The sequence below is a fragment of the Haliotis rubra genome, unplaced genomic scaffold, assembly GCF_003918875.1.
Source record: "Haliotis rubra isolate DU_JTF1 unplaced genomic scaffold, ASM391887v1 Scf20, whole genome shotgun sequence".
Lineage (NCBI taxonomy): Eukaryota > Metazoa > Mollusca > Gastropoda > Lepetellida > Haliotidae > Haliotis > Haliotis rubra.
Window position 1 is genome coordinate 817,711 of NW_025766003.1, and position 26,536 is coordinate 844,246.

The following is a 26,536-nucleotide window of genomic DNA, read 5'->3' on the forward strand; positions in this document are numbered from 1 at the left end:
AGTTCACTCAACACCTTGTGCATCTAAACACTGGGCTAGGCAAATGTTCCTGCGTTTGATGATAATCACAACTGCCAACCACAACCATGTTCTTTCGAATGTTTTGGCAAGTCAACGACCTGGGACTTTCTTGCCATTGAGATATTTACTTTGTGTCAGGCAGTCGTTGGGGAAACCTACTCCTAATGACCCGTTTCCTTCCAAGTCAGGAAAGGTGCCACACTGTTCCTGGGCGGCCAACACAATGGCTGTTCTTGCTATACACCATGCGTGTGTTTTCTCTACATTTGCCTCACCATGAACAAATTAGGTTACAAGCAAACATCAACACGTTTTGCAAAAACACTGTTTCCCAGAGACTGACAATGGGCCATACGTAACCTGTTGTACCAAATACCCCAGATTTCCCTCACGCAAATATCAGAGTCTAATCACTCGTGTTAGGCTTCTGCTTAAGCATAACGAAACATATGTGTCTTTAAATGTATCAATTGTTATGGTAAATGAGATTTAAAAGAGACCAAAATGGAGTGGGGAGAGTTAACTAATACTTTGTTACATATGGTTATTTTGGGGCAGAAAAACATATTTGCAGACAATATTTTTAAGACATCCAACATGTTCGGTGAACAAATGATTTCGGACCAACCCAAAACATGTATGGGTGCTTGATTTCCCATTGGAGCTAGCTCAGTCTGAAAGACCTACCTCGACTTTCACGAAGGCATCGTTAACGTCGTTCACCTTCCCTTTTTCCACCCACGTTGTCCGTGGTCGGTAGGAGGTCCAGGCTGCTCTTTGACCAGGGAGGACGACACTGTGTTGCGCCACTGGCCATGGAAGGTCGGTACCGGTCTTGTACTCTAATCTCAGTATGAGTTCCATGGGCTGAGCGGAATAAATACATGATGGTCAGAATTCTGTAGCACGATGTTTTACAAGACACATGATAACGTGTCCATGGTGTAATGTTTAAATGAACATACAGGCGTGAGTATTTTGTTGGGAGTTTACAGCAAGTACGCGATTAATAAAGATTCGGGTTTGGGTGGGGGATAGGGGAGTCAAGTGCTAGGATTTATGTTGGTCAAAATACATCTTTCGTCACTGATTCAGGACATTGTCCACTATATTGAACATTTCCATCAAATAAAAGCTACTCCCAGAACTGTTCCCGAACATGAATTTATCAAATTGTCGGTTCCAATTCGTAGTTGAGCTAAGCCGCCTCCCAAAAGAAAGCATACACTTGAACATTGTATTTGAAAAGATAATTTCAAACATCACAACGGTAGTAGGTTAAAAATAGTTGCCGAAAAACGGCAGTCTTAAGGTCAAAAACGTAAATACAATCAAAATACCATTCCTTGTCTATTACAATTTCAGCCATCTTGAAACATGGCTGCAGTTAATTAAAATGTGGGTGATCACTTGAGGCACGAAGAAGCACAGAATGACACAGAATGGTCATCCGATCTCCATATCAGCAGCCTCTTGACCACAGGGTATGGATGTACATTCTGCCTGTTTGAGGTCGTTATAGGTCCTTCCTGGATCCCTATATCAAATGTCCGCTATACTGCTTAATGCCTCATTCACCTCACAGAATGCCGAGCCCCTTGTTGTGACCTTTGTACATTTTAATATCCAGACAATAACCACGCCCATCAGCCGAAATACATTCAACTGGACGCTAGAGGCAAAGTAATAGTGATTTGCGAAAACACTGATGAACATACTACTACCACTACGGTTACTACTACATATACCACCGTCTTATCATTATTTAAAGACACGCATTGTGCAAATCTACAAAAATTAACAATCGTATTCATTATCCTGTTACAAGGATCAATGTACATACATTTCTCCGCACCTTATACATCATCATGAAAACTAATCCTATCTTTGATCTCAGTAGTCCTGGTTATGATGAACTACTATGTGTTCTCTTCACGCGTATGTCTGTCTGTCTGTCTGTATGTGTGTCTGTCTGTGTTTGTGGGTGTCTGTATGTCTGTACATATATGCATGTGTGTATGTATGTCTGTATGTGTGTATGTCTGTCTGTCTGTCTGTACGTGTGTGTATGTATGTCTGTACGTGTGTGTATGTCTGTCTGTGTGTGTATGTCTGTATGCATGTATGTATATGTGTCTGTATGTGTGTGTATGTATTTATGTATGTCTGTATGTGTGTATGTCTGTCTGAATGTAAGCATGTATGTGTGTGTGTGTGTCTGTATGACTGTACGTGTGTGTATGTCTGTCTCAATGCATGTATGTATGTATGTGTGTCTGTATGTCTGTGTATGTTATGTATGTATGTGTATGTGTGTATGTATGTGTGTATGTGTGTCTGTATGTCTGTGTATGTTATGTATGTATGTATGTATACGATGTTGTTCTGAAGCATTTCACCTGAAGCATTTCAACTCTTTTGGTAAGAGGAAAAGTTTGGTTCACACCTATCAAAGTGCAGAGGATAATAATCAGTGCACATCTTGGATTCCATACACGATCATCGGGTTCTGGCACACGGAGTCCATTTCCAAGGGACACAACTCTATACGGACAATCATGGCGCTCACTCCAGTCATACGCTACAGTTTGTCACCGTTCGTAATTGAGTTGTGAAAGGTACGCCATGAGCGCCAACACACGTCACCACGACAACGTCTTAATTGAAACCCTATAACGACTGAAGGTGGGAGTTGACAATCCGTGCTTTCAACTAGCATTCCAGTGTTGCCATAGCAGTGGTTCCAAACAATTGTCTCGTGCATTTGTTTGAACGTCACAAACACATGGCCCATGTGCTGACCACGGGCTGGCTGGCTGAATCTGTCCACTTCTCATGGAACGGGGAAATCTGACCACCACTCAACAAATGTGTGTATGTGTCAAATGAAGGACATGTTCAGGCAGTGTATGAAATAAGCCAAAAATACAGCCAGACATCAGGGCTGGTAACTTCAAAATGTTACTTCTGTATTTATAGAGACGGATGTTTGGTTACACATTCCCCTGCAAATAACATAATTATCGTCTCGCATGTGAATGAGAAGGTAGGTGAGGTGGGGTGAAATTGGGTTTAACGTCGTGCTTGAGAATATTTCGCTCATATGACGACGTGCATACGTGTGTATGTGTATGTGCGGCTGCTTGTACTAGCCCAGGTTTTATAGTGCTAGCCCACTGAGATACCATGCCGCAGTGAAGCATGAATACCCCACTCAGACAAATTATACTGACTCCGAGCCGAACAGTCCTTGTACCCATTAATGCCGAGCGCCAGGCAAGGACCAACAAGTACCATATTTTAACGTTTTTTGGTATGACGCTGTCGGGGATCGAACCCGCGACCTTCCGCTCTCCGGGCGGACGCTCTAACCACTACACCACGGAGGCGGTGAATGAGAAGGTAGAGTCTGTGGTATGAAGATTGTGTGGTGTAATGAAGGGGGTTTCTGAACATTGATTGACCTTCTAGGACCAGTGACATCCTTAAGTCGGCTTGTTCACGCTTGATAACCTGTGTTCACGCAAATCTTGTGTGCCCAGCTGATCACTCATGCTACGATATCCACTCTCTTACCACGTAGTCAGTAACCGCACTTGATCTATTGTTGAATAAGGGTTTAAGCTTCTTTTCTCAAATCGAATAATCCAGATAGATCACCGGACTGGAAATGGTAGGACGGGTGGGGGACACAGAGATATGAGCAGAATGTACCCATATAAGAATCAAACTCAGGCATTCTACGTGAACGCTTCAACCTGTAGATCATCCTACCATCCACTTAATAAAAGGAATATTACAATTCACTTAGAGAGGGTGTGTTCCACGAGAAGTTTTTAAATATTTTTTGTTGCCGTAGGCAGCAATTTTCAACCCACATCACGATATGTTCAACCCCGTTTAATCAGATAATTTTTTGTGAAACACCCGACACATCTATGAATACTGTTTTGTGTGGAAATTATACAAAGCAAGGTTAACTACTATGTCCGTTCAAGCTCCAACTATTGTATTACACTCTTGAACTACTTGACTATTTCACTGACCATGTTCATCAGTTTTGGGATAACAAGAACTTATACAAAAATGATACTGGAGTGAGATCTTCAGATCTTGAGTGAGTTAATTATATTTCGCACCACCCTTTATCAATCTGTCTACAGTACCAATGTTAGAAACACTAGAAAACGGGCATAACACGTTGTACCGATGATGGCAATCACGGGTCTGTGGCGTGACGAGCGAGCTCTTTAACCAAAGTCTACCCTAGTGCCCCAAATAACTTTGAAAAATACAGTGACAAGCATGTATATATGACTCGACACGCGACGAACCCAATGTACATGAAGTCACAGAAAGAGCTCTCGGCATGTCGCCTACCGAGGCGAGCGTTCCGAGCCGTGGTTGGTTCGTGTTTGTTCTACCTGTCCCGTCAAGGTGTGGAGGTTGGTGGTCGGGGGTCGGGAGGACTCAAGCCTGCGTCTCCGTGACGGGGACGAGGGTTGGGGGATCGTCAACTGCGTCCATTGACCTTAAGAATAACCGGAGCTGGTTTTAGAGATAATGAGGGTCTTACACAAGGTTTTCTGTAGGATGAACGGTATTTACAAGGCTTTGACTCCTCGGAAATGTAATTTGTCGATCATTTTTGTAAATGGCGCTTGAAACGATGCTGTGTAAATTACGTTAAGCAATGCTTCTTTAGTTGTAAATACTACACGACGAAGTATGATATTATTCTATAGTCTAAAGAAAATTATTTGAAAAATCATAATGGATGGGAAGGTGTTTGGATATGTATTGAAATACATTACTTTCTTTTCTGTAAAAGCATGCTGTGGAATTAAATCAACACCAAATGAAGAAAATGTGTTTCTGTTCTTAAATTTGGCTCAACCTTATATTAGTACAAAGATATGTTGAGACGGATTTGCTTATAGTTCAATTTATGTCTGGAAATTTTAAAATGAATAAACACGTCAAAAAGAAAATTGACTTGTTGAAGAACATGAATGACAACTTTCAAGACGTTGTTTAAGTTTTTCCAAAGAGTTCTCAATTTCAGGCACAGTGTTTCCATTCTACGTGTGGTGGAGATGTTTCAGGCACAAATTTCAGGAGACGATTATATAATTGTGACGTAAACAAACCTTTCCTGTGATATATCTAAGCACATGGGATAATAAAAGTACTGAAGAATCTACCGGAACCGTTTGGGAAAAACTAATATTTGGTTTAACCTGAGTTTTGGATTTTGCTACTGAAACAGATCAAACTGTCCCCAAGCTCTTGAAATAATACTGGCTGTGACTAATTGAAAAACAGATTAGCGTGAAAGGTCAAGTTCCGTCTCGCTGCTCCGTCAAACCAAGAATAAACGTTGTGTTTGGAGGTTGTCTTGACAGTGTGGATGCTAGATGTCCTCGGTGGGGTTAGGTGTAGGTGACAACAGCACTAGAGGTTCCTCAGATGAGGTCATTCCCATTGACGAACGTGTTACTGTTGTTGGCAAAGAAATGGATAAGAAATGCGATAGTTAAGGCGCGACGGGTGGTTCAGTTGGCTATGTGTTCGTCAGCAAACATGAAAAGTCGAGGTTCAAGACCCAATGACAATGTTTTTTTCAGGTTCTGCTTATTTCATTCATGTTCATTATGCTCATAGTGGGATCCCGTTGGTTAACGGATGTAATTAGTCTTACTTGCGTCGTGTCATTGTTGGTTCGAATCCCATATTCGGTGTAATTATGATCTTATGTTTGCCAACTCCAAACTCGTGTTTTAGGCTTCATTAACGTTGTACAATAGGTGATCAAGTGATCTAAGGCGAATGTTCTGTGTTGAGTTACGTCTCTTAGATATGTCCGGATCCACTTATTAAAAGTCGAAATGTTATGAAAACGTGATGATGATCTCATTCTCATTAAAATGAAATCTTTTACTCCAATGCGATACCTCTCTGCCTGATGATCGGATGGCCTCTGCAGGAGGCCAAGACAGGTATATTCTGTACTGACCCAGTCCGCCTCGATACTAGCTGGAAAAACATTGACAGGAGCATATGTGATCCCTGTATTTCGAAACCGAGAGATCGACATTTCCGAATGTTAGAAATTATAATAGTCGGATGCCTTACTTATTTGTTCTGTATAAGAGCGGTGGGGTAGCCTTGTGGTCAAAGCGTTCGCTCGTCAGGCCAAAGACCTTTTTTCGATTCCCCATATGGGTACAATGTGTGAAGCCATTTCTCGTGGTATTAAATGGATATTGCTATTAAAACGGCGTAAAATCACACTCAGTCACTCCCACAGAAACATATAATTTCATTATACTGTTACATACCCTCAACGGCCCCTTGATGTTGTATTCCCTGCTGGCAACTTTATCCTGTACATCTGTCAGGGAATCCTCGTCCCCTGAAACACATAAATAACAACCTGACAATGTGAATAATAGGGATAAGATGAGGGTTTCCGTTTGGTTCCATGATCAGTGATCAAACACCATAATGACACGGTCATTGACAAAATAGTTATGTGTGTTGTTATAATTTCTGTAATATACGGGCCAGACAAACCGGTGACTTATGACATAAGCCACGACCCCTTACCCCAAGCAATCAAGCCTGACCGCCCGTTTCATTTAGTCACCTGGAATGTTAAGAATGGATTCCTTGGGACCTGTTATAATTCGAAAAAATACATGTCTTGATAGCGTGAGGGTATAAAACGCATAAATGCAACTATTTTCTTGACAGAAACCATGATCTTTAATAAATCTGAATCATTTTGTAAATGATGATAATGCAGTCCTCAGAATTCTTCATAAGAGCAGTCTGCAAATAAAGGGAAATCAATGTACAGCGTTAACTCGTTTGGACGAGTCAGGATCCGTGATTGTAGCTCGATACCGATCCTCCGTTATTACGATACTTGATTTGTCAACGCCTTAAACGTGATCGTGAATTTTATCAAGATGAATCAGTAGAACATAGCATGAGCAGTGAGGAAAATCATCGGGATAAAATAACAAACAACGTTAAATGTCAAACACTGTGTCAGCTTGATCATCATCAACTCCAGCCCCAACAACAATCAGGACGAACCAGCCGGTGAAGGTAGATGGCTTTATCCAAACTGGGTTTATTTTCAAACAAATCCCACCACGACCACCTCGCCCTACCCTCTAGTCCCTCCCCACAACACACACACACACACATACAGATCAAGCCACCGGCCTCTTTAACGATCTTGAAGGACACACAATGCACTGAATTGGTTTAACACCAACAAGTATTTCCGTTATACCATGGCGTGTCTGCTTAAGTGGGAGGTAAGCCCGAATCAAGTCACTCAAGCTGTAAATGTTTACCACTTTGATGATATGCGCGAACACAGGTAAAGTGTTTACCTGAAAAGAATCATTATAATCATTAAGGGCAAGTTTTTTACCCGAGTATTAAATTCGTAGTTTTCATGCAATGATTTTAAGCAGGATAAACAAGTAAAAGAAACGCACCCAGTCACTTTAACAAACCAGGCATTAATATTTGTCCTCGGTATTTTTAGCATATTAGTATTGGCTCACACTCGCATGAATAAATTATCCTGTATGAGTCGAGTCATTAGGTCACATGTCAACAATGCATCGGCTTTAAATGGCAATTGTAATTTCATTGAATCTGTCGTGTCCATTTTTAGGATTCAAACAACCTAAAATATCAAAATGTCAATCATCTGACTAGACAATTTGCAGTATACAGATTCAAGCTGCTCAATAATCCTTAGTATGTGTCCTTGCAAGGCAAACTGTAATTACAGCATTGTTTTAAACTGTGGCACTGTGTCTGTGTAATTAACTGCAAATTGAATACAATGACTTGATTCATACTTGGCAGGACCGCTTGTTGCTGCCTTCAATATGGACAAGTCATAGATTAATAGAAACATAACTAGGAACAGGAAAATTTAGAAAACATTAGGGAAACGTTCAATGTAAAAGTAAACAGTTTTTAGAGTAACCATTATAAATTTTTCAAATACAATTACTTGTAGCATGTTACATTGCACAATGAAGTCACACCAGAACCACGCCATAACACCCACGTGTTCCAGGTGCTAAATAAAACATTTACAACTAAGTTTCAAGTCAGTTCCAGCTTCAAGGCGTCTCTTGTGTGTTTTTGTATAGAGATTTGTAAAGGGACTTGACGAGAACTCTCCGGCTGCACGGAAACACAAACTCGGGCCGAGCCCACAAACACATTGAGTGGGATTGGTTAGAAGGCTAGGTGTATATAGAGACGGACAAAGTAAATTAACTCTGGTGCTTTAGTTGTTTGGTGGTAAACCTGTCACAATTGCGACACCGCTAGAAGTGGTACCCCTTGAAGTAAAGGGGATACGGGCACCAACAAGCCACGCTCTTGGTTGCTATAGTTCAACTGAGAGAACAACTCCGTCATATTACGGAGAGCGTTATGGATGCGCTAAACCAGTTCGATAAACTTGGTATCACGATCTGATAATACGCAAATGACGACAAAGAGACAATAACCCCTTTAATAAGCTATTGATATACATTGATGTAATACGTCCTTGACAAATAGAACTATAAATAACGATTTAATATACGTCAATATGTACGTCAACAACATGCAACTTATTTAGCATTGCAATGGGGCCGGATGTGTCACTGACTCAATTTTATAATGGGATGGTTCACCGACTCTATCGATGTATGTAAGCAATTCAAATTAAAATATTTTATACATCACATTATCTGAAGGTAAATATCACATGTAGAGAATAATAGACATATGTTACGGTCGCAAACAGGCTCGTATAAAAAATGTTATTTGTTAACTTGTCCATATATATCGACTTCACGTAAGGCAAATCACCCAACTGCAAGTAAGCGTTTTGATGAATGATATTTGTCGCAATAAACAACGTTATTCCAAGTATATTAAGGGCTCTATATGCGAGTTTGAATAATAAAACCAGTGAGTAACTATCCCACCGTTTGTGTATGCAACATAATCACATTGCAGCCACCCGATTCACTTAATAGTATTAAAACAAGCATAGTGTGCTGTAGAAATCGTGTTCCCGGATACCATTGTGAACCTGCAAATTACGTTTCGTGACATGAACTACAGAAAAAATACATTTGAGAAAAAACAAACAAAACATTATCAAGACGTTACTAAGGTGAAATTAGTGGCTTAATATCCAAACAATCACTGTGACACAACTACATCACCATCGAATAATAATAACCCGTGAAGAACCGGGTTAGAAGTGATCTTCAGTGACCCATGCTTGTCGTAAGAGGCGACTAACGAGATCGGGTGGTGAGGCTCGTTGACTTGGTTGATCAACGTGTCACCGTATCCCAATTACGTATATCGGTGCTCATGCTGTTCATCATTGGATGGTCTATTTCAGGATCGATTATTTACAGATCGCCGCCATGTAGTTGAAATATTGGTGAGTGCGGCGTTAAACAACAAACAGACGAACTAACAACAAACAAACAAACAACAAACAGACGAACAAACAAACAACAAACAGACGAACAAACAACAAACAAACAAACAAACAACAAACAGACGAACAAACAAATAACCAATCATTGTGTTTTCACTTCTTAATTTTCCACCTATAAACAATGGTGTATACCAGCAGTTAAAAACGTTTCAGCATCACATAGCCCACGAAAAACGAACATAAGATTTTTTTAATCGAGACAAATAGACTATTAATACATTCGTAGATACGAACATGTGTCTGTTGAAAGATCAGCCTGGTTTTTGTTTGATGAATAATTCAACAGAGGACATGATCCACACTGCTTTAATCATTTTTTCATGTAAAGGAAATGTTTGTGATTAGGAAAGGTGTTCCTTGCGCTGTTTATCCGGCGTGCAAGCCTTCAGTAAAATCCTGGGCAAATAGTGTGTGTGGTACCAGGTAGTGTTCACAGGAGCGCCTCGTCGAGCAATAAAAACATGCACACGCATTTACACAAGGGGCATGAAGATAAGATTAACCAGCGCCCGGGGGGTGCCACAGAGGAACGCCATGTCAGATTCAGGAAAGAGATGGTATCAGCAGTTATTGGTATTCAGTAACCGTCGATGTTACACCAATCGATCACACCAATGCAGCATTTATTATTACATATACTACCCAAAGGAAGAAGAGAACACGCTTCTTTCATATAACTGAAGTTAATCTGTCATGCCATGACCGATAAATTAAGGTACTGTGTATTGAAGTGTAATAGTTCCATAGTATACATTTTTATATCATTTTCGTAGATGATACTTTCGTCTACATAGAAGATACTCGCATCAACGTAGATGATACTATCATTCACCTGATGAAGGGGCAAGAAGTAGCCCCAAAACGTCGTGTTGTAAATATTAAAGAAGTTGTAAATCCATACCATACGTTGTTATGTAGATGATATTTCCGTCTACGTAGAAGATACTTGCATCCACGTAAGTGATACTTACATCTGCGATTAAGTCATATATACGTGTATGTACTATATCCTGCGTTTGTATGAACTTAAATCCAAATAGGGGCATATGAAAATACCAGTGTCTGAGTTCCCACATGCATGATCATAATACCAAATATGGAAATGGAAAGTATGATCTACGTGGATGATTCCTAAATGATGAAATATGTTACTCAAGATCTAACACAGCAGGTACAAGAGTGAGTGAATTAGTGAGTGAGTTTAGTTTTACCCCGCCTTTAGCAATATTCCAGCAATATCACGGCTGGGGTCACCAGAAATGGGCTTCACACATTGTACCCATGTGGGGAATCGAACCCAGGTCTTCAGTATGACGAGAGAACGCTTTAACCACTAGGCTACCCCACCCGCCCCAGATACAAGAGGCACATGTGGGCAGCGGGGGTTTGGGGTGGCGATATCTTTCAGCTACAAATAAAAAACCCCAGTTATTTTGTATATTAGCAACGAGCCTACCTATATTGCTTAGAAAACACCTTTCAACAATTTGTTTCAGCCTCACACAATTTTCATTTTTATTACAATCTGAAGCATAAATACTTTTTTCATAATTTCTTTTCTGAGGGGAGCATTATGAAAATCATTATGGAAATTATCAGTCCTTTCCTAAATGTTGTGCATTGAATAGTTTTATATCAATTAAATGGATAAAGTATCCAGTGTCGTCTTTGACGTGCAGTATTGACGAGCTGTATTTACGGAACAAGGGAACAAGGGATGTTTACGGAACAAGGGATGCGGATTAATATATGAACTCAATAAATCAATTACAAACTGTGCATTATCTATAAGCTAACAACATTCCTCAATGGAACTCACTGAACGGGGGAACTCGTTGTGCTGTGGGTTTCTGATAGCGTTTATATAGGAAATGTGCAGACGCATGGTGCGCCTAATCCTTGGATTATCTAACAAAGAGAAAGGAGCTCGGGGATTTGGATTAAATGTCACACAAAGCATGTCCCCTAGACATTGTGGTACGTGAGTGGGGTCAACGAGGAACGTTCAGTTCAGAAGTCATAATGAGGTCAATGTCAAGGACGCATACTTTAAATGAAGAAAATTGAATGCCCCTTAAGCTCGTGTCTGAACATTTCTTCAATGTGAAATTTAACCGTAAGCATTTGTCAACATTTTAAGGTTCGAGTAATTTTTTAAGGAAAATCGGTTTTTTTTATACTGACATCAAATGATTTGTACTCCCGAACATCCGATGATATATTAGAGGTACGTTGTATAGTATATATATGCATAATTATATGCATGTTGAAACACACAACTCCATTTTCATATGGTATGCTATGCGTAGAGTGTAGAAAATAGCAGAACTGTGTTTGACAAACCGAACTATCTACGTGACATTAACGGAAACACATTAACCTTATTCCCCGAATTCTATGTTTGTCCTGGTCGGAGTGCCAAGTGTGAAGTTTCGTGCACCCAACGAAATCTCAAGACTAGGCGAGAGTCGACTTGAAAATGTAGCATCTGCTTCCTATATGATGCAGGGAAATTACGAAACCTGTCTGAAATGCGTTGTCTCATCTGTGTGACTTCTCAAACCAACAAACAAGGCTCTACAGCATGGCCCGAAACAGGCCTGGTACGCCATGGGACCATTCTGACCTGGAGGTGACCGCGCTTTAACAGAGTATTTGGATCTGGCAAGGGTGTGCGCTTGGTCCCGATGTTTTACATGTTAATGAGTATCACCGACTAATATACGTCTGGGAGATTAACTCTAAGTAGTTTCTAGGGAACAAAGGTATGACGATTGTGGCATGTCCATTTGACACACATTCACATATGTCCATAGGACGTTTCATGCTTTCGAGAAGACACTGTGAAAAATGCACACACACACGCATATCAGTCTTTGCTAAATATAGGATTTCAGATCATGGCTCATGGTGATAGAAACTGTCTCTGATCTAATGCTCCTGTAAAGCATCTGATTCACACCGTTCCAGCAGTGACGAGCTAGGTAGTGACTCACGTCACATCGGGAAACACCTGTGCACGGCACACCTTGTACACCTGTATGTCAGGTCGTGAGAGCCACCTACATGACACTGCATGGTCATTGCGAAAATGCTAATGAGAACATGGCAAGGTTAACATCAATGTGTAACAAATGAGGTATCTAGAGTTTAATGTCCTGTTTTTATGTAAAGATTCTGTCGGAATATGCTGAAAAGATGCTATGTCATCAGAAAGCAGGATATGGGCCTTGAGAGCACATTCCCTTCTGTCATCGACTAAAACGTCACGTATCATTTCCAACCCTGCTCAAGGCTTTGTTCCCAAAACCTACAGTTGACAATGGCGACAGTGATACTAGTCCTCCCCACGTCCATACGCAAACCACAGTGAACAATGTACGTGTAAGTGTCTTGTATGACGAAAACTCATGATGTAGTCTGTCTGAAATTCTGCAACCGTATGTCATGGCGAAACACAATATCCACTCACTAATAGAATCTGAATTTGTTAGAGAATAACCACATGGTCAAGACCTCATGTGTTAAACGCAGAACAAACAAAGATTTGGGGTGCATATTCTGAATTCGTGATCTAAGTTTGCTAAGTATATATTCGGTTTAGTGAAGATCCGAAGTATATATTCGGTTAAGTGAAAATCCGAAGTTAAGGATTTTAAGTGAGTGCTTGAGTGCTGTTAAACTCCGTCATCAACAATAATATACAATACAGAGCACAAGTGCTTGATGGCGATGGATGGAATGCGGGGCAGAGATGCATTGATGGATGGAGACAGGCGAATGGAGATTGAGGGTTGAGGTGGAGGGCTGGAGATGCAAGGAGAGACGTGGACTTATGGATATATGCATATATATGAGTTTATGGGTGGAGATTGAGGTTGACGGTTGGAGATGCAAGGAGGGAGATGGACGAATGGATATGTGTAGACAGAGATGTGTTGATGGGTGGAGACAGGCGGGTGGAGATTGAGGGTTGAGGTTAAGAGTTGGAGATGCAAGGAGGGAGTTGGACGGATGGATATGTACAGGCAGAGATGTCTGGATGGGTGGAGACAGGCGGGTGGAGATTGAGGGTTGAGGTTAAGAGTTGGAGATGCAAGGAGGGAGTTGGGCGGATGGATATGTACAGGCAGAGATGTGTCGATGGGTGGAGACAGGCGAATGGAGATTGAGGGTTGAGGTTAAGAGTTGGAGATGCAAGGAGGGAACTGGACGGATAGATATGTACAGGCAGAGATGTGTTGATGGATGGAGACAGGCGGGTGGAGATTGGGGGTTGAGGTTGAGAGTTGGAGATGCAAGGAGGGAGATGGACGGATAGATATGTACAGGCAGAGATGTGTTGATGGGTGGAGACAGGCGGATGGAGATTGAGGGTTGAGGTTAAGAGTTGTAGATGCAAGGAGGGAGCTGGACGGATGGATATGTACAGGCAGAGATGAGTTGATGGGTGGAGACAGGCGGATGGAGATTGAGGGTTGAGGTTAAGAGTTGTAGATGCAAGGAGGGAGATGGACGGATGGATATGTACAGGCAGAGATGTCTGGATGGTTGGAGACAGGCGGGTGGAGATTGAGGGTTGAGGTTAAGAGTTGGAGATGCAAGGAGGGAGTTGGACGGATGGATATGTACAGGCAGAGATGTCTGGATGGGTGGAGACAGGCGGGTGGAGATTGGGGGTTGAGGTTGAGAGTTGGAGATGCAAGGAGGGGATGGACGGATGGATATGTACAGGCAAAGATGTCTGGATGGGTGGAGACAGGCGGGTGGAGATTCAGAGTTGGAGATGCAAGGAGGGAGATGGACGGATGGATATGTACAGGCAGAGATGTGTTGATAGGTGGAGACAGGCGGATGGAGATTGAGGGTTGAGGTTAAGAGGTGAGGTGAGGTGAGGTGAGGAATTGGGTTTAACGTCGTGCTTGAGAATATTTCGCTCATATGACGAGTTGAGGTTAAGAGTTGTATATGCAAGGAGGGAGTTGGATGGATGGATATGTACAGGCAGAGATGTGTTGATGGGTAAAGAGAGGCGGGTGGACATTGAGGGTTGAGGTTGAGAGTTGGAGATGCAAGGAGGGAGTTGGACGGATGGATATGTGCAGGCAGAGATGTCTGGATGGGTGGAGACAGGCGGATGGAGATTGAGGGTTGAGGTTAAGAGTTGGAGATGCAAGGAGGGAGCTGGACGAATGGATATGTACAGGCAGAGATGGATGGAGACAGGCGGGTGGAGATTGGGGGTTGAGGTTGAGAGTTGGAGATGCAAGGAGGGAGTTGGACGGATGGATATGAGCAGGCTGAGATGAGTTGATGGGTGGAGACAGGCGGATGGAGATTGGGGGTTGAGGTTGAGAGTTGGAGATGCAAGGAGGGAGTTGAAGGGATTGATATGTGCAAGCTGAGATGAGTTTATCGGTCGAGACAGGCGGATGGAAATGGAGGGTTGAAGCGGAGGGATGGAGATCAATGGATGGAAATTAATAGATGGATGAATATGTTGGATGGTGGTTCGGGATAGGTGAATGTTACTGTTACTGTCTGCATGTATTGATATATGTAACTGCCATTGATGCCATTCATTAGAATAATCAACATTCACATGCATGTGCTAACATGTACATTTGTTTTAAGCTCAGTGCTATCGGCGTAACGGTGCAGGGTGCCTTGATCTTATAGCATTATGTAATTAAAGAGACTAAGGCTTTTCATATATTGGGATTACGGGGGAGGAAATATATGCAGGTTGAGAATCATTGGGTAACAACGTTGTTCGTGTTATGTAAGCAGAAAAACAGGTGTTCCACAATACAATACAATCTGACATGGCTGTATTTATTGAGTAATTATCCGGTACCATCCTCGTACGGCAAAAAGAATGTAGATTATACCTGAGGGTAAAGGGGTTCGTCTGTATGGTAATGTTCCGAACATATCATTACCATGTGTGTAAATATGGCAACTCTATGTACATGATTGGATCTACGTGGACACCAAGGTTACAGGGTTAAGCCACAACTCCAGCCAAGTGCGCATGACTCACTAGCAAAACACTGTCAATGTCAACTTGTGTTCATTTGGAGTATTGCTTAATGGAAAGGGGATGGGTGGGGAGCGATGACACATGGTCCATTTTACCACAGATTTTACTCTGTGAAAACAGTACGACTTTCTATATGGCCATATGATCAGAATCAAAATACAGCAACACGAACCCTACTCATAAGTAATGTCTGGTAAAGAGTCCAGCGTACCACTCCAACATATTTATGCATCACCATCAATTGGTGATACCAGTTGAGCACCCCTCACAAACACACGCAACAGGCAGGTCAGTTGTGGTATCTGAAAGGAGACGGAATCATGGGGTACAATTCTACATTTCCCATTGCTGCTGTTGGAATGTTACAAGTCATCCATGTTGTCATATATTTTTGTGGAAAATGTATTTGTCTGTCTTAATCTCCGTGCACGTATCTAACTGAGGTTTCACTGGTATCATTTGCTTCTAGTTCAAAAGGTCAAAATCAGTGAAAGGGAATATGATACTAAACGGTTAATGAACCATATCAGATCATCGATAGACCCGAAAATTTACTTAAAATGCGTCCCACATTCCTTTGTTTTGCCTTTGCCAGTTCCTTCTGAAACCCCTATTTATATGCAATGAAGGTACAGGTCATCAACATCACCAAGAAGGCATTCATATTGATGTTGACTTCTAGCTTCAATGTTTAAAACATCAAACAATGTATAGGCGTTATCAATGAGGAAGTCCAACTTCTCACGAACTGTCTTCTCATTTCTACCAAATTGCCCCCAACCTCTGAAGAAAGATGTCCTTCTACATCTATGGTCACTCTGAAGAAAGATGTCTTTCTACGTCTATGGTCATCCCAGTCTTTGATGGGCTGCTGTTGTTAAGGAGGATTCATCTAAATGTGCCATTAGTTTCATTTTGAATCAAAACAAGACAAGAAATCACTTAACAACGTGAGAAGCCAATCTGCAGAAGAATAATCCATTACACCTTAACCTAGAATTACCCCAGATAGAAATATATTCCTTCAAGGTAATGCCTGGACCTTATAACCGTTGACAATAAATTAGGTACGTAGATATAAATTCAATTTAATTATATATTTTAAAACTTTTGCTGCCAGAATTATATATAAAGCCTTCTTGCCTGCATTACATCTATTTGTAGGAGTACAGTGTGCATATATCACAACGACCCGCCTTTTACCAACAGTTTAATGATTAACCAGCAACAACAAGCACGTCATCAAGTGTCATTCACAACCGCTGTTGTGAAGTTGTTAATCATTCCAGGATAATTTAGTTGTATGGGCATCATGTCATGGCTATAATTATAATCCTGTGTTCTCAGTAATTAAGCTTAGATGTAACAGTAGTTTCATGATCACTCTAAGGCTTAAATTGTGAAACCCAAAGAAACACGGATGTAAGCATGAAAGGTAAAACGGATGGCAATCGCTGGAACACGTACAGATTATGCACTTGACGGCAGGCGAGACTATTCACACCTTTCTGGTCACGAAATTGACGCTGGCTAATGCATTTTAATCTGTTGCTGGCTGTGAAAGTTTCATGAAACGAATGAGGACCACAGTCATTTTTTATATTTCGAAGGGGATTTTAATACTGTAAACGCACGATAAAGTGGTAAGCAGGTATAAGAACGTCATTATTTATAGTTTTAAACTCGTTGGATGAATATTTGCAGTTCCAAATATCACGTAATTTCTAAAATTGTAGAAGTCAATTCCAAGGTCTTCTGATGCAGAAGAATTTTGTTTCTTTGTTTATTTAAAAAAAATATGAAAGATGACCTTGCACGCTGTATTTTTAACACAGCCAGTCATATGCCCATGTAGTCATATTGAATGCTTCAGAGGTCTAATGTCAAAATGCTAATGCAAGACACTGTTGTTGTACTTTTCCAATGGTGACAGTAACGGCAGTATCAGAAAGAGACTAACTTCACTAAACGTAACATTTGACACGAGATGGTGTGTGTATACATACAACATGTGACATAAAGAAAGGCATTCAATTTGACAACTTACTTCAAACGATTTAGGGGCGGTGGGGTAGCCTAGTGGTTAAAGCGTTCGCTCGTCACGCCGAAGACCCGGGTTCGAGACCCCACATGGGTACAATGTGTGAAGCCCATTTCTGGTGTCCCCCGCCGTGATGTTGCTGGAATATTGCTAAAGCGGCGTAAAACCCAACTCATTCACTCACTCAAACGATTTAGCTGAATATTTCTTTAGCATAACATTTGGTTTCGCGACTACATAGTTACAGGAATATAATTTGGACAAAATAGAATAGTTCAGCTGAATACGGTAGTTCCATGTTACCATTATTCCTTCTATAGGGACGTGTAACGTTAGCAATATACAACTACATGTATGTACTGTAGTCGACATATTGTGGTGTTCAGACTTGTCCAATGTATCCAAATCCATCTATGAATAGAGTATGTTACACAATAATTTGAATACCACGAACAGGTTTGTTATAAAATCCAATAACAAGTTACATACAGAAACAGTTTCATGCGTTCAACGTGTATATTATGCATGCATGACACGCGTGAGAACGCACACCTTGTCGATCCCCACACGCATTAGCAAAACAGAGAAACGCTGCTTGATTCATACCAGTAACAAAAACCACGACCTTCCCATATGTTGGAATGACATTTAGAAGAAATACACATATGGGGGGAAAGTATTGATGTCTTCTTTTCTGTTATGAGCAACACAACGTTCCGATGTATATTTCAGGATATATTCTTCCTCCTTCATCACATGATGAGAAACTAACCATATGCACCGTAACGCTGTGCTCATTGTAATAAAGAAATGGACATCATCTGGCGAAGGACTAACCATTTACACTGAGACGTTGTGTTCCCCTATAATAGAAAAGATGACATCAACCGATGAGGGGCTAATCATATACACAGAGACGTTGTGTTCCTTATTATAGTGAAGGTGACATCAACTGATGAAGGGCTAATCATCTTCACCGAATATTTGTCTTCCTTATAATAGGGAAATTGACATCATTTGGAAGGGCTAATCATATACACCGAATATTTGTCTTCCGTATGATAGAGAAGTTGACATCACCCGATGAAGGGCTAATCATATACACAGAGACGTTGTGTGCTCATAATAGAGATGTTGACATCTCATGATGAACGATAAATCATACACACCGAAATATGATAAATAAGTTGACATGACCTAAGGAAGGACTACTAGTCATATGCACCGAGACGTTGTGTTGCTTATGATAGAGAAGTTGACATCATCTGATAAGGGGCTAATCATATACACCGAAGCGCTGTGTTGCTTATGATAGAGAAGTTGACATCATCTGGTGAAGGACTAGTCATATACACCGAGACGTTGTGTTGCTTATGATAGAGAAGTTGACATCATCTAATGAGGGGCTTATCATATACACCGAAACGCTGTGTTGCTTATGATAGAGAAGTTGACATCATTTGAGGAAGGACTAGTCATATACACCGACACGTCATGTTCTTATTATAAAGAAGATGTCATCACATGAGGAACCACAAACCATAAACATCGAGCGCTGAATTCCTAACAATAGAGAATTTGACATTACCTGATGAAGGTGAGAGCATATACATCGAAACGTTGTGGTCTTTAGCAAAAGATGATGACATTCATAAATTCTCTATCCATTTTAATAGCTTTGTGTTCAATAGCTATATTGTTTTCAGTATGTATCATGCATCAAACGGGTTTTGGGTGTGTGTAGTTTTCATTGTGTCGCTAAATGAAAACTATTTAGCAACTGAAGATGAATCGGACATCTTCTGTGTATGGAACGTTTCTGAACTGGGGAACAGATTCATTGTAAAACAATAATACAAATCCTACAGTTGATCATTCTATTTCTACCATGTAGAATACACGGATATAATCAGGAATGTAAATAAGCAAAGAAATATCCAATGGTAGATCCCTTGTTCAAAGAACCTCACATACATGATGATGCTTTAGTATGCATTTTTGAGCCGAAATCTTTTACCTGCCTGTCTGTCTTACTGTTGGAACAAGCACCATGTCAAGCAAATGAAGCACATCCTCTAAATGTCTTCAAATAATAGCGACAAAACCCTTTCCACATTCATAAGAAACCTCTGATTCTACAAGACATGCGGTCGCGTTAGAATATCTGCACTTCTTCAAGTAACTTTTTTAAACGATACAAAAAACATCATGTGTTATTTTCTGTAGGGATTCAAATGACGTGTCTGTGAATGTTGTTTTTGCTTTAAAGTCAATGCCAACGTGACATTTAAATCCTTAACTCGTGTGTAAATTGCAATGTTTTCAGAGGAAATTGTCTGTGTTCATTACAGCATTGACATTCAGCACCTAGGACGGTGTTGTCGCCCAAATTTGACCATTGCTTAAGGAGTGACCTACATTTGACCTTCGAAAGGTGTGGAAAATCAGAATCTGTAGCCTGTTTGTAAACAAATTTCTTTGTCGAATCGAGACTCTACAGCCAACATGGCAACCACTGAAATCAATTTAAGATGTGTGCATCAAACATTTAAATAGTTAGGGGGATTTCATCTGTGTACTTTGTAAAATAATTGTTTTTGCATTTAATAGATTTTTTTGTCTTAAATGTATAAAATTCCCCATTACTGAAGTTCTTTTCACGTTTTGCGGACTTTCACCGTTAAAATACTTTCTGCTATTATTTAAGGAATTCGGGGGACGTTTCGAGGATTTGCTTTCATTTACATTGGTTTGTTTTGTTTTCTGGAATCAACAAATGCCGGAAAGAAGTAGTTTGAAAGACCGCTTTTGTCTATATTACACGTTAGGACCTAATTCATGTGAAAGGTTTACCTGAAGACAATGCGATGTTATGCAAGGCCTAGTTATGGGTATTTCGGTGTGTTGTATTCTATCTTTCATAAAATGGTTGATTTCATTTGCTTTGTGTAATAGCTGATTGTAATGAATTTGCTACGAATGCAAACATCTGATAATGGATAATTTCATCAGGTTAATGTCTCTATTTCTTGCCATAGTAAAATATCATTACCATTTGATATTTATACACAGTCTCGATGTAAAGTGACTGCAATTTAAAGTCAAGAAGAAGCCGTCATTTAATAGGTGACCTTTCTGGATAAATGCAAAGACTCTGAAAGTGACCAATACAACGATGTAAACTGACTGAAATTTAAAGTCAAGAAGAAGCCGTCATTTAATAGGTGACCAATCTGGATAAATTCAAAGACTCTGAAAGTGACTAATACAACGATGTAAACTGACTGAAATTTAAAGTCAAGAAGAAGCCATCATTTAATAGGTGACCTTTCTGGATAAATGCAAAGACTCTGAAAGTGACCAATACAACGATGTAAACTGACTGAAAGTTAAAGTCAAGAAGAAGCCATCATTTAATAGGTGACCTTTCTGGATAAATGCAAAGACTCTGAAAGTGACCAATACAACGATGTAAACTGACTGAAAGTTAAAGTCAAGAAGAAGCCGTCATTTAATAGGTCACGAATCTGGATAAATTCAAAGACTCAGAACGTGACCAATACAACGACCTTGACATTCGAGTGGACATCAAGATCCAAGACCTCAACATGAATTCACTGTTCATTATTTGCCCACCTCTTTCATGGCACCACAGACAAAATACAAGCCGAGCTGATTGTAACATACGTTTAGAATCGGACAGAAATGTGAACGTTTGACTATATTCATTTTATCACATGTATAGTCATGAAATGACAAAGATTATATGTTATTCGGATACCAACATTAATCTGTGGGATACCAATCACTTCAACAGTCCTAATGGTTCGTATGTTCCAAAATGGAAGGATGAAGTATAGATGTGAGGGGTGGGGTGGTGTTTGCCTACATCCCTATTTCAGCAAACTAGCCCACCACTCAAACAACAAACTCTTCATCCACGTGTGTTTTTAATGTTAGAACATGATACAATTGTAAAATAAACCATGTGTTTCATTATTAAACTAGGATAAATTACATGGCTCAATTCAAATTTACATAGGCAAATGTGTGATGATTATAAGTCATAAAACATATGTGTACCTTCATGTCAGGGCGGATGCACACCAAACATGTTGTTATCGAACAGCAATACAAAGTCTCCAGTGTTGTAGCTTTATCCAAAGAACACACCAATACATTGGCTTAAAAATCATTATTAAACAAAACGTAAACCAATTCCAAATACAGTTTGGCATAATGAACACGATCACATTCGCTCTTTTCGCGTTACGCCCGACAAAGTCAGCTATTTACGGTGATAAGATATTGTTAACAAATATTGAACCCCATCATGCTATGCCCATCATCCCATAGACATGATTGCCGCCGTAGGGCCTCCCATAAAAAACAAACAAAAGAAGACAATTTCAAATTCCAAACATTGGCCGGGCTAAGCAAAAGGCACACGACATTGTTTAAGCTTTGCGGGAAGAAGACCGAAAATGACACTGTATGCTAAGGACGGACGTATTGGTGTGACCGTCTTGTCCAGTATTGTCCGAAAGCGGGTTGGACAGGCAGAGATCGGGCGTACCAGCGGTCAAAAATAGCATGTGGTGACTTCACACGTCCACTCTTTAGCGTCTATGTTGAACTACACGGGCAGTTTTGTTTGCATAATGTAACGGTATTTCCTCCTGGAAACGTTTATGGTTATCTGAAATTGGTAGGTGTAGGGTATTAAATATGTGCACCTTGTGCCCTAAATATTGTTCTTATTTGACACATTTGATTATCATCAAGAGATGAGATGAGACAATAATATTTTAGCAACAAACAAAGGAAAGGGCGAGATTACATGAATCTCATTGTGAATTAGAAAACATAATTTCTTTCAGTAGCACACGGTTAATGTATGAGATATATTCACTGAAACAACATTCTCACTGCATTCAACCTGTATGAGGAAAGTCAATACACCATGGGAAAAGGCGCGTTCATATCTTTACCTTTGTAAAACTGTAAAACTTCTGCAAAACAGATATTCCAGCAGCTCCGGTCTTTGGTGCTTCATTTCACAAATTTAGAGGGACTATCTAGTATGCTCTTTGTGCGAAGATTTCAAAGAGCGTTTCAAGGCCTCAGTAAAGCTTTCAGAAGCTGTTATGGTAGACTTTGGCAGCGACAAGATACTGCCAGTCGCAAAAGGTAGAAGGGGCATTCAGCTATCGGGCAAATTGGAGTCAAGTAGCTTATACATTACTTTGTCCACTGATAAGGCAGATATGTGTCTGTATACAGTATACAGTATTCTTATCTAAAATCAATGTTTCAGTATAAAGAACGTGAGCGAAAATCACTGAAAGCAGATCCTCTTTGACCAAGGATCATTCACGTTTGTACCTGCGGCACAATGTCGTTCATTATTGTCTGATAGACGGAAGATACAATCAGTGTGTAAGCGGTTAACGAAGACACTTAAAGACTTGAGAGACAACAAACACCAATTGCAGTCTCTCTGGCTGGATGTGCATTGGGATGAGTGATGGTTTTATGCACACATGCACAGCTGTATGTGCATACGTTGAGCTGTTTACGTATTTGTTTGCATAACTTTGACATGGAACAAACATCAGATTGTTTATGCATATGGTCATGTTAACATGGCACGGGGACATGTATTGCGTCTTGCATTGTTTACATGTCATGGACCTATGCCATGACAAACTGTGCTCTGTGAACATAAGAATCCTCATTATGCAAGCATACACACATTCGAACATTTAATAAAAGGGTGTGAGTAAACTAGCAATATGTGTTCGTCTCAGGACATCTTCTGTAAGGAAGTGGGGTACCAGCATGTACCTTATCTCCAGCCACAAACGTGAATCTATGCCATCTGAATCTAATACAGAATCCAGTCGGAATCTAAATTATTATTATTAATAATACTGCCACATGGGTAGACGGATACATGATAGATGGATGGGCGGATGGTTAGTTGGTTTAGAACTGATACTAAACTGTTTTAAATGGAATCATAAAACATTAATTAAACAAAATTATCTGCAAAAAATGATCTCACCTGTGAAGGTAAGGGTATCAGAAGTAAGGGAACAGAACTGTTCACTCAGGTCCATATTATGCTCGGTATATTCTTCTACACACAGAAACAACAAGCCCACACATTGCCTGCCGTGTCCGCCAGAACACTGGGACTTGTGGAGATCTGTCGACTGGTGGTGCACATACTTCGACAAATCAAGTCCCAGAATAAAGTCGGAGTGTACCACACTCAGCTGTGATAAAATACAAAATGAGTTAAAAATACGGAAAAATACACGAAAACACACCAGGGAAAACTAATATAGAAATTGCTTATCCATGAAAGAGATTAGGGGCTTCGCTTTACTTGTCCATCTTTATAAGAAGTTGTGAGCAGGGCTGATGACAAGGAAATAATAAATTGCTATACCCGAAACACAATGCGTACCACTACTGTTGGAGAAAGTAGACTGACTGAGTTTAGTTTTACGCCGCTTTTAGCAATATTCCAGCAATATCACGGCGGGGGGACACCAGAAAAGGGCTTAACACATTGTGCCCATGTGGGGAATCGAACCCGGGTCTTCGGCGTGACGAGCCAACGCTTTAACCACTAGGCTACCCCACCGCCCCTGGAGAAAGTAGAAGGGTTCTAAATTGGGAACAAGGCAAAAGAATAGCTGGCTATACAGGTACGAGGATTAGGGAAAAGACGATGTTTACAGAAACATTTTTTGCCTTCAAGTTATACATAAACTGCCGGACAAAAGTATGTACACACCGACGTTAGATACTGGCTAAAATGACACAAACAGGAAATGATTATTCGATGATGGTTTGTATTATACGGGTATCACAAGTGTGTTTAGGATCGTAACGCTACTTTGTTTCGATGACGTTTTAAGCTTAATGTTTGTGACGGTTTGGTCACATTCAATTTAAAATAGTGTCCTTAAAGTGTTTCTTTTGCCCTGCAGAATATATTGTGTATATGAACAAGCACGTTACATTTGGTGGTAAACTGACATGTACATAGCAAAACTGGTATACTAATTATGATGTGTATTTCGTTTGTATATTTCTTGATAAAAGTGCAACTTCGGAATTGTCGATACACATGTATATATTGATCTATTTCTAGCGTTATCTGTCGCTGGATTAAATTAAGATAGGTATTGTGGCACTAAATATACATACAGTATACGCAAATATATTCATAAAAGTTTAAAAGAATGAAAATTTAGAAATACCCTGATTTTGGGAAACAAATTACTAAAAACGACATGTATTGCTAATCTTCAATGCATGACTATTCATAAATTGTGAATAGTCATATAATCGAAGTATAAATGTTATTTGTGTTTACATGATACATTACAGTACATGAGCAGCTATATATAGAGTGAAGCAATACTTTACAGTAAAGTTGACGCCGCTGTACATCATTCGGCCATTTGTTCAGGGAAATGTGTTATGGTTGACATGGCCAGTACAGACCTCCTCCACTAATATACCTATTCCGAGAAGCTTATATTCGTATAGGTATCTTACATTTCATTTAAAATAAATAGTGAATACTGAAGAAAATTAACAACGAGTACTACCGGCTATGTATAGTTGTTTCGATATTATGCAATTATTCTACTGAAATGATAGGGTCCATTCGATTCCCTCATATTCCTACTGTTAGTTGCGTGGCATTAACTATTATAATATATAAGAATAGGGTTGTAATTTTATTAAGGAGTAAAGAGCAGGTTTAGAGTGCAACAGCACAATGTAATATTATTATGGAATGTGGAGCTTATAAGTTTCTTCAGCGTTATTGTAAAATTTAATTCAGTATGTACATTTTCAGTTTTAAATAAATTCATTTCAGTACGTATATTTTCAGTTTAAAAAAAATTCATTTCAGTGAAAATATAAAAATATGAAACGTCAGTAAAATTAATTAATTAAAACACTCACCTTCAGTATGCTGATCACAAGTAATATGAAAGTTACATTCCTCCACACTCGTTTCATTTTGAGATTTTTAAAAGCGCTGTAAATTCCAATAAAGTTCCAAAATTATTTTCACAAGCTGACCCGTCTTCTCATCATGTCTATCCCACCATTAGAGAACTTGGTTTCACAAAGTCTGTCAAACGACTGTGTAATTTCTGCTGGTATTTGGCAGCTGCTTACTCAGGGATTGCTCCCAAACCAAGCCTCCCTCAATGCAAACAGAATCAAAATTAACAGCACCAGGCCCGCAGCAGTGAACTGTATGCGTCAGCTTCGACTTCTTTGTAGACAATAGTTAGCGTTAGGGATGCGACGCTTTCAGAGGAGACGGACGAGGACTGCGTAGGAATACTTAACGAAATTCGTGACCTTCCGCGACTCCCAGTAGTTCCTACGACGTAAACACATAGCGATGTGAAAACTCTCACGGACTTTGGCGAGTAAATAACACACTCACGAATTCATTTCAAAGACCTTTAAGGAAAGCTAATGAAGTCGGTACGTAAGACTACGTGCGACATTTCAACCGCTAGACACCAGGTGACGTTACCTAAACGAGGAAAGAAACATCTTAAAATTTATGTCTAATACTGCAAAGTAGGTGTTGTGAGGGTGTTGAATTTATTTGAAGTAACTAAAAGTTTCAGATTTTGTTGTCCAAGAAGGATGCTGAATTTGGGAGGTATATGTGTTTGTTTAAACCGATGACATCATTGTAGTATAGGGGAACTGCTTCCAAATGAATTTGTTTTTTATGTTTTAATGGTCAGTTTTGAGTAACATTATGCATTAGAATGTCGGTTATATATTCATATATCCAAGGAAATTATATATTGGAATATAAAAT

The 26,536-nt window shown here is 40.0% G+C and overlaps 1 protein-coding gene across 1 annotated transcript; it reads right to left on the reverse strand.

Moving 5' to 3' along the window:
- Positions 1-111: 111 nt before the first annotated feature.
- LOC124275517 lies at positions 112-25,749 on the reverse strand. The gene is made up of 5 exons (XM_046711096.1): positions 25,651-25,749; positions 23,723-23,936; positions 6,363-6,436; positions 709-888; positions 112-291 (listed from the first exon to the last, which is right to left on the reverse strand). Exons 1-5 carry the CDS (start codon positions 25,705-25,707, stop codon positions 112-114), a joined length of 705 nt encoding a protein of 234 aa, XP_046567052.1. The 5' UTR covers positions 25,708-25,749.
- Positions 25,750-26,536: the final 787 nt, after the last annotated feature.